We start from the raw sequence: 15,516 nt of genomic DNA, 5'->3' as shown, positions 1-15,516 counted from the left end.
GCTGGGATCTTCTAATCGCCCGGCTGTCTGGCTGGACGTAATCAGAAGCCAGGCTATTTGCCTCAAGCTCCCACCCCGCCATAAAGGTCTCCCCCTTGCTCTCACACAAATTGTGGAGCACACAGCAAGCAGCTATCACAATGGGGATATTGGTCTCGCTGAGATCACAGCGAGTGAGTAGGCTTCTCCATCTCCCCTTGAGACGGCCAAAAGCACACTCCACCACCATTCTGCACTTGCTGAGCCGGTAGTTGAATAGTTCTTTCCCTGAGTCCAGTGCGCCAGTGTAGGGCTTCATGAGCCAGGGCATTAGCGGGTATGCAGGGTCCCCGAGGATGACTGTAGGCATCTCCACATCCCCAACAGTTACTTTGTGGTCCGGGAAGTAAAGACCTTCCTGCAGCCGTCTATACAGACCAGAGTTCCTGAACACCCTAGCGTCATGAACCTTGCCAGGCCATCCAACGTAGATATTGGTAAAACGTCCCCGATGGTCCACCAGTGCTTGCAGCACCATGGAAAAGTACCCCTTTCTGTTGATGTACTGGCTGGCCTGTTGGTCCGGTGCCAGGATAGGGATGTGAGTCCCATCTATAGCCCCACCGCAGTTTGGGAATCCCATCTCGGCAAAGCCATCTCTGATGAGCTCCACGTTTCCCAGGGTCACTACCTTAGATAGCAGTAGCTTGACGATTGCCCTGGCTACTTGCATAACAGCAACCCCCACGGTAGACTTGCCCACACCAAAGTGGTTAGCGACGGACCGGTAGCTGTCTGGCGTTGCGAGCTTCCAGAGGGCTATGGCCACTCGCTTCTGGACAGTCAGGGCTGCCCGCATCCGGGTGTCCTTTCGCTTCAGGGCAGGGGACAGCAACTCACACAGTTCGAGGAAAGTCCCCTTCCGCATGCGAAAGTTGCGCAGCCACTGGGATTCATCCCAGACCTGCAGCACTATGTGGTCCCACCATTCTGTGCTTGTTTCACGGGCCCAGAATCGCCGTTCAACAGTATCAACAAGACCCAGTGACAGCGAGATGTCCTGGGCGCTGGGTCTCATGTTCTCAGAGAGGTCGGAGCTAGTGTCCGACTTCATGCCGTCACGGTGGTGCCGTAGCCTCCTCTCATGATTGATCTGCAGCTGCCTCTGGTACAGGTGGAGGAGAAGCTGCGAGGCGTTGAGAACTGCCACAACTGCAGCGATGGTCGCAGCGGGATCCATGCTCGCACTGCTGTGGCGTCCGCGCTGTCAGTAATCAGAAAAGCGCGCGAACTGATTTCCCACCGGCGCTTTCAGGGAGGGAGGGAGGGAGGGCGTGAGTGACGGACGGATGACGACAGGCGCCCAAAAGCACCCTCGACACATTTTTTTACCCAGAAGGCATTTGGGGCTCGACCCAGAATTCCAATGGGCAGCGGGGACTGCGGGAACTGTGGGATAGCTGCCCACAGTGCACCGCTTCCAATGTCGACGCTTGCCCCGTTAGTGTGGACTCACAAAGTCTCACAAAGTCGAATTACTGTCCTTAGTGTGGACACACACGTTCGACTTAGTAATATCGATTCCACATAGTCGAATTAACTAAAATCGAAGTACTCTCGTAGTGTAGACAAGGCCTAAGACATCTTACCTGGAAAAGGTGGTTAGTTTGTTTTAGACCAAAATTTGGATCTACCATCAAACATGAATTGAAATAGTATACCTAATGTACAAAATATGTTTAGGCTTGTCACAGTGAGATTGGTATGTTATTTCCAAAACTTCCCATGCCAGAAGAGTTAAAGGCATATTTGAAATGTCTGCCTCAATCAACTAAGAATATATCAATATAATACGTTCTGAATAACATCTGTTGTATGTTTTATTTGAATTATAATAACCCAGCAGTCCTGTAGATCTTCTTTGGCTGAGCTTATGGCAAGGACATCCCTAGACCTGGAGCTGGATCTCCAGGCATCCAGAACTAGACAGAGACAACTGAATGAGGAGATATGTGCTTTGAGAGAGTTGAAGCAACGTCTGGAAGATGCCCAACTCAGAGGGCAAACTGATCTTCCCCACTGGGTCCTTCGGGATGAACGATTCCGGAATTTGTTGAAGGAAGCAGAGAGACAGGTATGGTTTCTTGGGCTGTACGTTGGGCATACTCAGAACCTTTGATTAAAGCCTGCTTGATTGTAAATATACCTTGGAAGTGCTGAAGTTAAATGAATGGAACTTTATAATGTTACATGATTTCAAATAAACAGTTTCACCCCGGATACCCTTGTTGTTGCCCTCATGAAAACATCATTTCATTGATTATTATTGAATACCACATTGGTGACAATTACTGGAGGATGGACTATTTAATGTGTCTGAGACATTAAAACTCTCCATCAAAAGTTTGATTTTTGTGGTATTTTAAAAGTATTTTCTGATATTGCTGTAAGTTATAGATATTTAGTAGGGGAATCACAATGCATTTTTTCCCATAGGCCTCTGGATGAATATCCACCGATTTGATACTTTATCTTACATGAGTGTTCTGCATAATCTCCTCTTACTGTGTATGCATACTGTAATTCCCATTGATGGGAAAGGGAAGTGTAACAAAGCATGCTGGGGCAAATCATTACAAAAAATTGCCATTGGATTTTCAGTGCCCACATAGAGCAGACACAAACTCTAGCTTATGGTCTCATTTGAAAGATGGAAATATAGTAAACTACATGGAATTTAACACATCTTTCTCAGGAGCAATAAGGACTGAAACAGTCCTGTGGCTCTGAGGAGTCTAGCTATTTCGGACCTTGTGCTTGGCTGGTTTCATTGAGATGAAGTGGGAAAGCACATTATTTAACCAGATGTCTTCATTTCCATGTGTTTCCAGCTATTCATTTTTAGTTTGGTTTTAATAATTTTCAGACAAGACAGACCAAATTTGAACATCACCAAGAACAAGTAGCTGAAAAAATGCTAAAGAAAGCATCCAAAGAAGTATACCAACTGCGTGGACAAAACCAGAAAGAACCTATTCAGGTGCAGACGTTTCGGTAAGCAGTAACATCTGTATTGAATATAGCACATGTTTAATCTTTACAGGTCTCTGTTGGTTGTAATGTACTAACGTTTTATTATAGTAGCTCCAAACCACCTAGCTTCATTGTGTAGTATCCTATGTATAACCTTTACTTAGATATTGATGTGGGCCTGGTTTCATTAGAGTGCTTTTCTTTTGAGCAATTCATGGTACAAAGACTGAAATCCAAAGTGAAGAAGCGCTGTCACCCAACTTGCAAATAAAAAAATGCTGTAATATAAAAAGAGAGTCTCCATATTTATGTAGACATATTTTTAGACTATAATTCTAATTAGGGCAGCTACTAACACCGCCATATGCTTTGGGCTCCAAGCTCATATGGTTTAAGTTCTCCAAGAACCAGTTGCATCGCTATATACACAGTAAATTAGTTAATGTTCTATATGTACTCTAGTAAATAGCATTGTACCCATAACTGTTCTTTCTTACCATTCCAACGTCAGTCCTGTTTCTCAACTGCTCTTTCCAAAAATCTCTGTGCTTTGTATCCTTCCTCATCTCTTCCTCATCTGTGGCTGCTGCTGCTTATAGTTCTTATGTCAAATATACAGTTTTAAACTTTGCTTCCCAGTGGCTTTGGTAAATATTAACATGCATTTCAGATGATGATTTTTCTGACTTTTAGTATTAAAGTAGCAGTTTGTTTTGTATATTCATATGCATACTCCATGTCATAAAGTGTTTAAGAGTAAATGCTTGCAATGCAATGACAGTGTAGAAAACACAGCTAGTGTCTCATATTAGGCAGATGTTCACAGAATGCTTTGGTTGTTAGAATCTCTCTTCATTGATTGTGATTATTGAAAAATGGTGCTATAATGGTAACAGGAAGGCTTAAGTGAAAAATAAACGAATCAGGTCTTTAATTTCATTTTTCATTTGGGAGATGCTATCAAAAATCCCTTTCTCCTAGGCTGACAGGCAGGGCATCAGGAGAGCAGAAATTGCAGGGTTGGTTTTTGATAGCTCTCTAATTCCTGCAATAACGGCGCCAACTTAAATCCTGCATATTGGGGAACACAAGGCAGGGAGGAAATAAATCAAATATATGGGCTGGTATGTAGAGATGAAACCATGGATAGTTTCTAATCACATTTAATTTGCTGTGGGATAAAAAAGTGGGAAGAATAAGAATGTCCTTATTTCAAATATGAATGTGTCTTTCTATATGTGTTGTCAGTAAAATGTGAAACAGTGCAGTTTTGCCCAGTGAAGAGGAACTATGCAAGGCTTAGCCGATGTGTAGAGCCTTGTGTGGTTCTGTGTACTATGGAGCAGCTTTCATCCAAAAAGTAATAGTGTCTATGGTTTATATTGTCAAGTACTTTCTGTATTCCTCCTTCAGTTCAATCCTGTATAGCTAGTAGTGGATACTAGTAGTGCTTTTTTTGTTTCTTCCAAAAGCCTGATTCTATGATGTTGACCTCCTTTGCAAAGCACTTTGAGAGCTACTGATGAAAAGTGCTATATAAGAGCTAGGTGGCATTTATTATTATTTATTTATTATAGCTATACAATATGGGCCTGGTTTACTATGTTTATAAACACCTCAATAAATATTTGATCTGAAGAATTTAATAACAGCTTAAATAAAGATGGAAACAAATTCAGTTTCTTGAAATGAAACTCTGTATATATGTATTTGTTTGACTGCCTTTTTATATCTATTTTTTCAATGACAGAGAGAAGATAGCATTTTTTACAAGGCCAAGGATTAACATACCTCCTCTGCCAGCTGATGACGTGTAACATGTGCATTGTAAACATGAAGTATTTATCTGTTTTATTTTAATGAAATTATTAGACTAGCTAAATTTCTTTTTAAAAGTTTGTGCAAAAGCTATTAATATACACCTTTTGTAAAAAATAAAAACGTAAAAAAAGTAAAAGTAAAAAAAATATATAAATAAATATATAAATATAAATATATATATATATATATACATACACATATATATATTTTATAATAGTGACTGCAACAAGGCTTGGTTTTTCCTTGTTGTGAAATTGACATCTCCGAAGACAACTTATTTTATAAAAGATCAGCTATCCTGTTAAGAGTGTGTACAGTTTTTATGCTGTTTTATTTGATTTAAAGGCTGGAAGACAGAAACAAAGTGAGTTCAGGCAAATTCACTGTATTGTAATTTATTTATAGCACATTTTTCCTTGAAGGAAAATACCTACTTTAAGATGTATTTTAAGACTGAAATTTTGTTCTTCAGTATTTGTCATACAGTAGAATGGAACCATTGAGCTGGTTTTGTTTCTGATACCTGAAATGAAAATACTATGTTCTAAATTTGTCACTTTTATCAGCTTTACTATCTGTATCTTATAATGTAAATTGTATTCTTTAGCACTGTCTGTGTTATAGCAAAATATTATCACCTGCAATGTTTTTAATACTGATTAAAAATACCATTCAATGTTGCAGAACTCATTTGCATGTTCTTACTGTGCACTAATAGACTGTTCTCATTTCAGTTGTGTTTAATGTATCTTTATATTTTTAACTAGATTCTCAATTTAAACGGGGGGAAGGAAAGGGGTGGCAGGTCTTTGTTTTGCTATGATTTAATAAAGATGGAAATGGGGCGGGGGCAAACTTGCCATATTAATAAAACCAGTAAAAGAATATAGCATCTGAGTAGCTTTAAAGATTGTGGCCCCATTCAGGAAAGTACTTAAGTCCTATTTTCTGGAAAGCATCCCCATTCAGAAGGGGGGTTAAATACATGCATATCTTTTTAAGCATGTGCTTTGAGTTAGGCACATGTCTAAGTGCTTTCCTGAATAGAGTTGCTTTTCAGAAACAGGACTTATACCAACGGAAGAAATAGCTCACTTGGTTGGCAGCTGGGCCAACTACAACTTGGCCAGGAGTGATTTTATTTGTTACCATTTGCTTTAACATAGGTCTGTCACCCTAAATTCCCGATAATGCCAGTTTTGTGTCCTTGCACCTTGCAAGTATGTAAAAATGCTTCTTACTAAGCTACTATAGACAGTTGATAATATTTTCGAATGTGCATTACCTAAAGAGAAGGGCACCCCACACAAGACTTATTTAATCTAACTGTTGGAACATCCAGTGTGAAAATCAAGGTCTCTCTTGGTTAAAGGGACATCGTCAGGACAGATTTGGCCCCAAATTTAGGTTTTGTAAAAAGCCAATAAAATTGCAAAATCTCTGACAAGTAGATTGTTTTCATTTATTTTTATAAACAAGTAAACATTCCCTTCAGTGTTAGGACTCATATACTGTAGCATTATGTAAGAGCATGAGAACCTGAAAGTTAAACTGACTGGGTCTATTTTCATTGTCCAAGCTGTGGAAGAAAGTAAGCAGAATATAAATAGCAAAAGTATATTATATTAAAAACCCAAACAGATTAATAATTGAACATTATTAGTAACAAAGACATTTGTGTTTTTAAATTATATTCCTTTTTACCTGACATAGTGTTTGTAAGCTTCCTATTCATCCAATCTGGCATGAAAAAAGAATATTTGGCTTTATCATACTAACTGCCTTCAAGCCTCTTTTCTTGGCAGTGGTATTGGTAGCTGTAGATAAGGGTCTCAAGCCTGCATAAGAGAGATTCAAAAAATGAACAGAATATAAACCAACAAAAATAAATACTTATTTAAAATAAATAACTAAAAATCAATTGAAAGAATTGTCTGTGTTGGGATGAAAGTCTGAGAACACCAACTCTTTCAGTGCTCATTACCTGAATGTCCCAGTGAGTGAGAGGGAATAGATCTGTCTCTTTGACAGTGATTGCCATTAAAAAGGCAGTATTTACCAACAGGTACGCACTGTGATATCTGAGATGTCACAGAGTTGTCAAATACCTAGACTAGGAAATAACAGTGCAGTATCTAATGGCAAATGTTCCTGTTTTTTTTTTTTTTTTTTTTTTTTTTATTATTAATGGTGCCTATTGTACAGTATCACCAGAATGTTTTGTGAGTCCAAGATTGACTGCTGTAATGAGTACTCTTTTGATGTGGTAATGAGTTATAATATTCAGTATTCATCTCTCTTGTTTTTGTCACAGTTTTGTACGATTGTGTCATTTGTATTATTTGGAAAGTATTTCTTCTACAGAATAAAATAATTTACTATAAATACAAATAGAGCTTTCTTATGTACCACAATATAAGATGTTTTTGAAATAATTACATATAGGTCATTATAATAATACCTTTACAAAGCAATTTCGTGGGCTGTATAGCATTGTTATTTAGATGACATCACTATAATAAACTTTCATCTAATAGTAAAAGTTAGGGAGCTTGTGAAATCAATCAGTCCAGAAAGGTTACCCTGAAGGCTTGAAATGGATCCAGAGTGCCGTGTATGGGAATAATGTCCCGAAGCCTTAGCACTAAAACCTCCCCTTGAAAATAAGTTTACATCTGCATCAGAGGCTCATGGTTAAGACCTTTTCTGGGCATATTTGCTACTTTTGTATTATTATGAGCAATTTCTCTGCAGAGAAAAGGCTGTTCAAGATTTCCTTACTAAGGTTTAATTTGTGCTCTGCAGACAGCTTCATCATACTACTACTACTTTTACTTCTTCTTTAACAACTTATTGAGCATCATAGTTCCAGATGGAAATCACTTCAAACAGAAGTAAGATATACAGTATAAGTTAATTTTTGAGTTTCATTCCTAGCTTGACTGACCTATTACTAAGCCACACTAGGACATTTTTTTCAGAAGACTATGCATTCAGTTTGAAAATGAATATACAATACACGTGGAAGACAGTTGATCACAATGCTGCAGAATGATGGTGACCTGATTGTATTTGTGTAACCCTGGGCAGCATAAGCACAGAGGGGATTTATAGCACTGAATGTATGCTGTTCTCAATTCACTGTTTACAAGGCATTAATAGGTATAATAGAGCTAGACTATTTTTAACCTGTCTACTGGAAATAGCCTTTGGAAGTTTTAGCCTTCACTCATTGCTGCCATCAAGATTAACAACAAAGTTAAAGGAGATATGTTGGAATTGCAACATGGTATGAAAACAAAGTTTTATGTATTTCTTTTACTCAAACAATGGTAAATATATTGCAAGATGATAGTTCAAGGTAAGTGTTACATAAAGATGACAAGGTTCTTCTAAGGCTTAGATGATTATGTATGTTGTTAACTATAGGTCCTGTTGAGCATAATAAAATATCAGATTTTATCCCAGGGAGGAAGACTATGTTCATTACGAACCCAGTGTACTTTTTAACTGTAAAGAAACTCCACAATTAGAAGACCTGAGAGATTTTAAAAGGTTCCATTTACAGGGAGAATGTTTAAAATACTCAAGAACTTTTGTTATACGGAAAACAAAACTATTTCCTCAAAGAAAAACCATCATGTATACAGTACTACTGCTTTTCCCCCATTCAATATGAGAATATAAATTGAGCAGATTGTTTGGTCCATTTCATAATGTAGTTGCTGGAAGCTTCTCTACACAAAAAGAGAGCCCTTTGGTATATGCTCATTTGATTTGAGCCATTCACTCCCTTGCTTATGGCCAGAGTTATGGTGCTAGGATTATGTTGTATGTAATAGGAGGTTCCTCAGATGTGGCCTATAAAGAACTGATGGGTCACATAGTACTTGCTCTCCTTATTTTGACCTGCTAAACTCCATTAAACAAAACTCCAGGTACCTTAAGGGTAGGATTTTCAAGAGATGGGACAGCCTAGCTGCTTCCATTGAAATCAATTGGAGTTTTACTCCTGATTCCAGGTAGAGCAGAGTTAGGACAGTATTGAGCACTTTTGAAAGTCCTATCCTAAATACTTTCCTACTGCTACTTTTCCATGCACACAATTGTAGTAACTGGCACAGGGCTCTTACATGATTATGAATGAGGATGGGGGGAGTGGTGATCTGCCTGATCATGAATGTGCAGGGAGGTGGATCGCAAGCCAGTCTCTCTCTTAAGATGTGGTTCACACACAGAAAATGTTTGAGAAAACCCATACATAGCAGACTAAGTGCCAAGATCTAATCTCTTACGCAAAGTCCATGTAAATGGGATTTGGTCAGAGGATCTGCATGGGAAACCAGGGAGACAGGCACTTCCTTCAACCTAGAGCCCAGATTTGGAGCAGCTGTGTAGCCATTCTGAAGTCACTAATCCAGTTTCCTGTTTACAGTAACACCTGCTATGCAGTCCCTACCTAAGGATTTGGCCCAGTTGGGTATACATAGTTATAAACCTGCTGGCTATTTGTTTGGCCTGCCCCAAATGTTCTACATGAATGCAAAGAGAACTGCTGCAGAACTACTTTGTTAACCCAAAAGGGTCTGGGTGGAATCCCTCTGTGTGCCCCATCCATAGACTACTAATGATTCCCTGAGTGCAAACATACTATTTTATCCTACCTATTGTTAGGTAGCTAATTTTTCATAGGTACTGTATCACAACAGAAGTGGATTTTGAGGAAGGCTTTGACCATGAAGAGACTAGTGGAATTGAGGGCCAGTTCAAAATGCATATTCCAAGTGAGTGAGAGACTTGTGGGGGATACAAAGAGAATATTGTAATAAAAGTGCAGTTCTTAAGACAACACCCTAAACGTTGCTGTGTTTACTCTCCTATTTGGTATTGAAAAGGTCTTCATTGAAGATCATTAAGGCTAAACCAAATGTATATTCAAATAAGGGAGGATGAATAATGTCAGTGTAATGCTATAATAAAACATAAAAAAATTGGTAACATGCTTTTACACAATTATGTATACGTCGTATATTTTGTAAAATTTCATTGTGAACTATGTACTGTGAAAGGTAAATCTAGAGGCGTACATAATTCTTATAAAAACATTTATTTAAAACAAGAGAACTCCCGGTGTGTTCAGAATGGTACTGTAATTAGAGTAAAACTCAGTCCAAACTTGTCCTTAGAGAATGGTTCCAAATGTGATCTGCTGGATGACCAATGATTTGAAAGTCAGAGCAATGAAGATTGCGGGTTTGGGTTTTTTTTGTTTTGGGGTTTGTTAAGCTATTTAATATATTTTAAGTGAATTGTTAGTAAAAGATTCCATGGCAAAAAATTAAACCGGAATTTGACAAATAAGAGGGTAAACATGTGGCACATAGGAAAAGAACAATTTCAAGCACAAGGGGCAGCATGGAAGAGAGAGGGGAGAAAGATGAGTAGGCGAAGGATACAAAAATAAGTGGTTAGGCATGGACAAGCAAAATGGGAGAATAAGAAGAGCTCAGAACATAGTTGGAGGGAAGTATTGAACTTTGGAGAAAAGGACAGGAAGCTTGAACATGAGGAAGATAAAGGGAGTCAGTTAAAGGGTTCAATGAGGGCGTGAAATAGTGGGAGAAAAATGTTTTTTGCAGCTGCATTTTTGGATAGACTTGGAAAGGAGTAAGGTGAGAAGCATGTCAGAGGATTGCAAGAAATTATAAATTTGTGGTTTGTGCCATTTTCAAACTACTGTGATTAGTAACTTTTCATATTTATGAAATATGTAACGAGGCCTTGGGGCATTGCTATAAAATAAACAGCAATATTGCTCGTAACGTATGGACACATGAGTTCATAGTTACTTAGCTTTTCTTCATTAACAATGATTTATTATTGCTGTGACAAAATCATAATCTCTTTTTAGAAAAGCAACCTGGGTATGAAATAGCTAGTCATCCATTTTGATTAATAGAGCTTTGTAAGTCACAACATATGTGTAGAAAAGGGTGATCGAGCTTTCACTGCCTCAACTGATTCCTGCAGGATTACAAACTGTCTCTCTCTCTCTTCCCCAGCTGATACCCTACAGAGGGAGGATGCAATCACGTGACTGTAACTGCTTCCTCCCCATGACATCATTGCTTTTGCAGCCATACCAGTAACGAAAGGATGCTATCAAAATCTGTGGGACTGGGCTAAATGATGTTGCTTTGCAGGTAAGAGACAATTATCCAAAAGCTAATTTGCCAGTCTCTTTCTGTGTGGTCATCCTAGAGTTCAACCTCTGTTAGGCAGATCTTACACTAGAAAATAGAGCAGAGCAGTTTCTGTGCAAGCAGAGGATTTGCAGGTACAGGGGCTGCTTCCTTGCACTTTACAGCTCTTCCGGCTGACAGCTCTAGCAGCAATGCTGCCAGATGGAGCTTTAAAGCTGAAGAAGGCCCATTGTCCTGAAATGGGCCCTGTATCCTAATATGGGCCCTTCTTATAAGTGCCAAATTATGTATTTACATTAGCAACCATCAGCCTAGATCAGTACAGAGAGGCATAGCAATACTGTCTTGGTTATGTTCCCTGTTTTTTCCCCACACATATAAAGCAAATTAGTATAGAGATGAAATGTCTCTAGTCTTTTAAAAAAATGAAAATTGGACTAGGGGTTAGCAGATCTTAATGGAGAGGATTTTTACTTGTTTGCTGACAGTATTTTTAAGGACCTAGTCCAGTAGGTTTCTTGCATAATTGATTTGCATGATGTCAGATGGTTTTTGTTTGCAAGCATTTTGTCATCCGATATAAGCAATGAAAATTATTCATCACGGATGGGGGGGGGGGGGGGGACATGAGAAGGCTAGCAGCCTCTTGCTATTTAACCCAAAGTCCTAGTCATATAACCTGAATTTATTCAAGTCATAATTAAAGTGGTAATCGAGCAAAACTTCAAATTCCAGAGGTTTTTTCCCTTCTGCTGTAATTGCACACAATGAAAATACATGAAGATAAATCATTCGGGGTGGGGGGAATGTTTGCTACTCTGTTATTTTCTAGTTCATTTTAAAAATGTATTTTGTTGCTAGCAAACTAAAAATAATGGCAAATGCTGGGAGTTTTAGGAGGCAAGACATCAAAATCACTTATGAGCATGACAGTCAAAGAAGAGAATTTATCCTGCTTTCAGTCATTTGTAAGAACCTTGATGAATAATTCTCTGTCTTTGCCAGAGAATGGATGATGACTCAGCAGCAGCGGCAGGAGCAGGGAAATGGTCAAATTAATTATTAGTCAGATTATGCAGGAAGTTTTTTGATTCTTGAAATTCCCTTTCTTCATACATATTTTCCCACTATTGAAAATGCAAGAAAAGAGATGCTGTGGTATGTGTGTGTGTGTGTGTGTGTGTGTGTGTGTGCCTCTGTCCATCCCTGTGAGGGAAATCTGATTGTGTCATGTTTTTAAATGTATTGTATGTCCTAGTGAAGGAAGAACTTGAATGGGTGCATACCACTATCACTAATGGTTAAAATCTAATATAGCACCAGAAAGCATTAAAGGCTATGTGGTAAAATGTGTCTTAAAGAGACTTCAGCTCTATAAGCCTTTTTGAAAAAAACATTTTAGACAAAATCAAATCTTGTAGAGAAAAGCATCTCCAGAGATCTTTCATTTTTCCACACCTAGGCACTAAAAGCAATGTGAACACATTTCCAATGGCCATATTAACGAGCTTGCACTAAGGGCATTCTGGTGCTTCCAATACTAAATTTATCTGTTCAAACCTCCTTGAAATCTCAACAAGAGAGTTGTGTGAATTGTCTCTCGCACTTAAACTGTGCTAATATGTTCCTGTTTAATATACACCATAGTGCTTGGCTCCCACTAGTGTGGCTTTTTGCCTGTGTGAAAAATGCACGAGGACTTCAGCCCTGATCTTTTAAAGGCGAACTTTAATTTATTTTTCCAGTGGTAACACTTGAATTCATTAACAAAATCTGGTGGGAACAAAAGCTGTCAAGGCTGATATGAGTCAGGCATTTCCATCCAGCAAAATGACAAGATACCAAGCTAAGTACATTTTATCCCTATGACCCATGCAGATGTTTTCTGTGCATAACACAAGCAGAATATTGCCCTTAAACTCCACTTTCCAGCCACTTAGATTCTCCTTCTGCTGTATTGTTTGGCTATTGTGTAGGGCACCCACGAGTGTATTGCTGTTCAGTGAAATGAATCATGCCATAGATTCAGATACCAATTACTTTTTATGTTAAAATTTTTTTAAAATGATGATTTTCAAATTAGGTATTTCTGGACGGGGCGCTGGAACAATTTGTATAGTGGGGATGCTGAGAGCCATTGAACCAAACTGTCAACCCTGTATATGATGGAAACCACTTCAAGCCAGGGGGTGCGGCAGCACCCCCAGCCTTCCTAGTTCCAGCACCTATGTTTTTGGACTGCAGACCAGGAAATGACTCATGGCTAATGCAAAACTTCCAGATCTTGGCAAAAAATCCATATAATGATGCTCAGCTCTTATATAGCAGTTCTCACCCCTTGACCTCAAAGTGCTTCACAAAGGAAGGTTCCCCCTAGTTGCAGATAAGAAACACGTGCAAGAAGAGAAACCTGGAGTGTAAGCTCCCAGAGGCTGGGTGTGACCAGTGACCCATATGTTTCCAGCTCTGATCTAGTGCTCAGTGTTGTCATCCCTAAGCGTTCAAAAATCATGAGTCTGAACCCAAAAAGGAGGTGAAGTGACTTGCCTGAGGTCATACAGCAAGTCAGTGAGAGATTCAGCAATAGAAGCCAGGCCCCTGACTCCCACTCTAGTGCCATGCCATTGGCCCACGTTGTCTCCTCGTGGTTGTGTAGAAAGGATTTGCTGCACACCCTGTTCATTCACTGTCTCTGTTTCTGTTAGACTCACAAGAGCTGAAAGAACAGAACAGTCAAGTAGTGGCCTACGTAGTGCAGGGCTGTCACCTTGTGTGCTGAGGGCTGAAGAGCCGTTTCACTCAGAGCTCTGGGGCCGGCGGTAAAAAGTTTTCTAGCAGGAGGCTAACTTTGCTGTCTGACTGCAGTGATGGTAAATGCTGCATTTAAAGGATATTTTAAAAAAGCAAATGCATTTATGAAACCTCCTTTCCTCTGTCCATTGATAAGGCAACCCCTCGCCCGCACCTAGTAGTGATTTTTTTCTCTTTTCCCAACACTTGGGGTATGTCTTCACTACTGGCTGGATCGGCGGGCAGCGATCGATCCAGTAGGGATCGATTTATCATGTCTAGTATAGACGCAATAAATCGATCCCCGAGCGCTCTCCCGTCGACTCCTGTACGCCAGCTCGGTAAGAGGCGCAGGCAGAGTTGATGGGGGAGCGGCAGCAGTCGACTCACCGTAGTGAAGACACCGCGGTAAGTAGATCTAAGTACGTCGACTTCAGCTACGTTATTCACGTAGCTGAAGTTGCATAACTTAGATCGATTCTTCCCCCCCAGTGTAGACCAGGCCTTGGGGAATTTCCCCTACTCCTCCCTTGGGTACTTCCCTGCCACTTTCCTCCCCCACTCACTTTGGGCATATTCCAAATGGGGGAGGGAGAAGCAGCAGCAGCAAGAATTTAAGGAGAGATCAGGCACAGCCCTGTGGGAGAGGGCCTGAGGGGAAGGCTGGAAAACAACCTCTTCCTGTGAGCTCTGGCTTGGGAGCATTGTGGCAGTAGTGGCAGCTGCTCAAAGAGCCACTGCTGAACAGCAGTGGGCAGCAGATCAACTGCCTGTGCCCAATCAGGCATGAGCTTCCTCCTCCGTTCCGCCCACTCCCGCCCCACTCTCTCCTGCCACTTGAGCTGCAAAGCAAGCAGCTGCAAGCTGGGGACCTTAGAAGTGCAGTGTGAGCTGCCAACTAGAGAGAAGGGTCCTTGGGGCCAGATGTAGCCATTGGCCCATGTTTTGCAGCCCTGATCTACTGTTGCTATCCCCAAGCATTCAACAGTCATGAATTTGTTTGAAAATCACAATCTTTTAAAATGTTGTGGGGGTGCCTCTGGGTTTTCAAGCCTTCAGGGGCCACGTGCTGAAGCTTTTCTCCACAGCCATGTGGGGGGGCGGGGGGGGGGGGGTGTAAAAATGTACTTTTTAAAAAGTCACAGAAATGCAATTGTTTTAACATTAATATGAAGACCAGTATGTTGCCTAGAGACATGTCTCTTGACCATTGTAGTCCCCCTCCTGTTCATTGGCCCACTAGGAGGTTGTTCAAGGTAGAGTAAAAGGCCTTGTGCCTTTTTTTTACCCCACTTTAGGAAACTGGGCCTGAGGCTCCCCTGTGTGTACTGTGTTGTGTGTCTGTGTGTTCACCTCAGACCAGGCCCACTCAGACAAACTACCAGGAACAAAGCTTTATTCTGTAAAGAAACACAGAAGAGCATTCCAGTCCAGCAGCCTCCTCTCTGCTTGCCTCCTACATGCTCCCAGCTTCAGTCAGTGCTGAAACATCTTGCTAGGAGGGCAGAGGGGACTTCCTGCCAGGAAGCTCTCCCAACATGCCAACGTTTGTAGTCCACAACTTGTCTTTCCCATGGCTGCTGCTGCTGAAGCACACTGGACCTTGGGCTACACCAGGACACATGTCTCTGCTAAGTTTGAAATACTTTCTTTGTGGCTGGATCCATTAGTCCCCTCTCTTTCATAAAAG

The 15,516-nt window shown here is 40.4% G+C and overlaps 1 protein-coding gene across 1 annotated transcript in view; it reads left to right on the top strand.

The window, feature by feature from the left end:
* Nucleotides 1-4,844, top strand: part of WWC3 (WWC family member 3) — a 104,376-nt gene extending 99,532 nt beyond the window's left edge. Inside the window, exons 20-22 of the mRNA XM_065412562.1 lie at nt 1,886-2,113; nt 2,906-3,033; nt 4,763-4,844. Coding sequence (XP_065268634.1) covers nt 1,886-2,113; nt 2,906-3,033; nt 4,763-4,829 — 423 coding nt within the window. The 3' untranslated portion in view covers nt 4,830-4,844. The remainder of the gene's footprint in view (nt 1-1,885; nt 2,114-2,905; nt 3,034-4,762) is intronic.
* Nucleotides 4,845-15,516: the final 10,672 nt, after the last annotated feature.

The sequence above is a fragment of the Emys orbicularis genome, chromosome 1, assembly GCF_028017835.1.
Source record: "Emys orbicularis isolate rEmyOrb1 chromosome 1, rEmyOrb1.hap1, whole genome shotgun sequence".
Classification (NCBI taxonomy): Eukaryota; Metazoa; Chordata; order Testudines; family Emydidae; genus Emys; species Emys orbicularis.
Note: the sequence above shows the minus strand (reverse complement) of the source record. Positions and strands in the feature narration are given on the sequence as shown.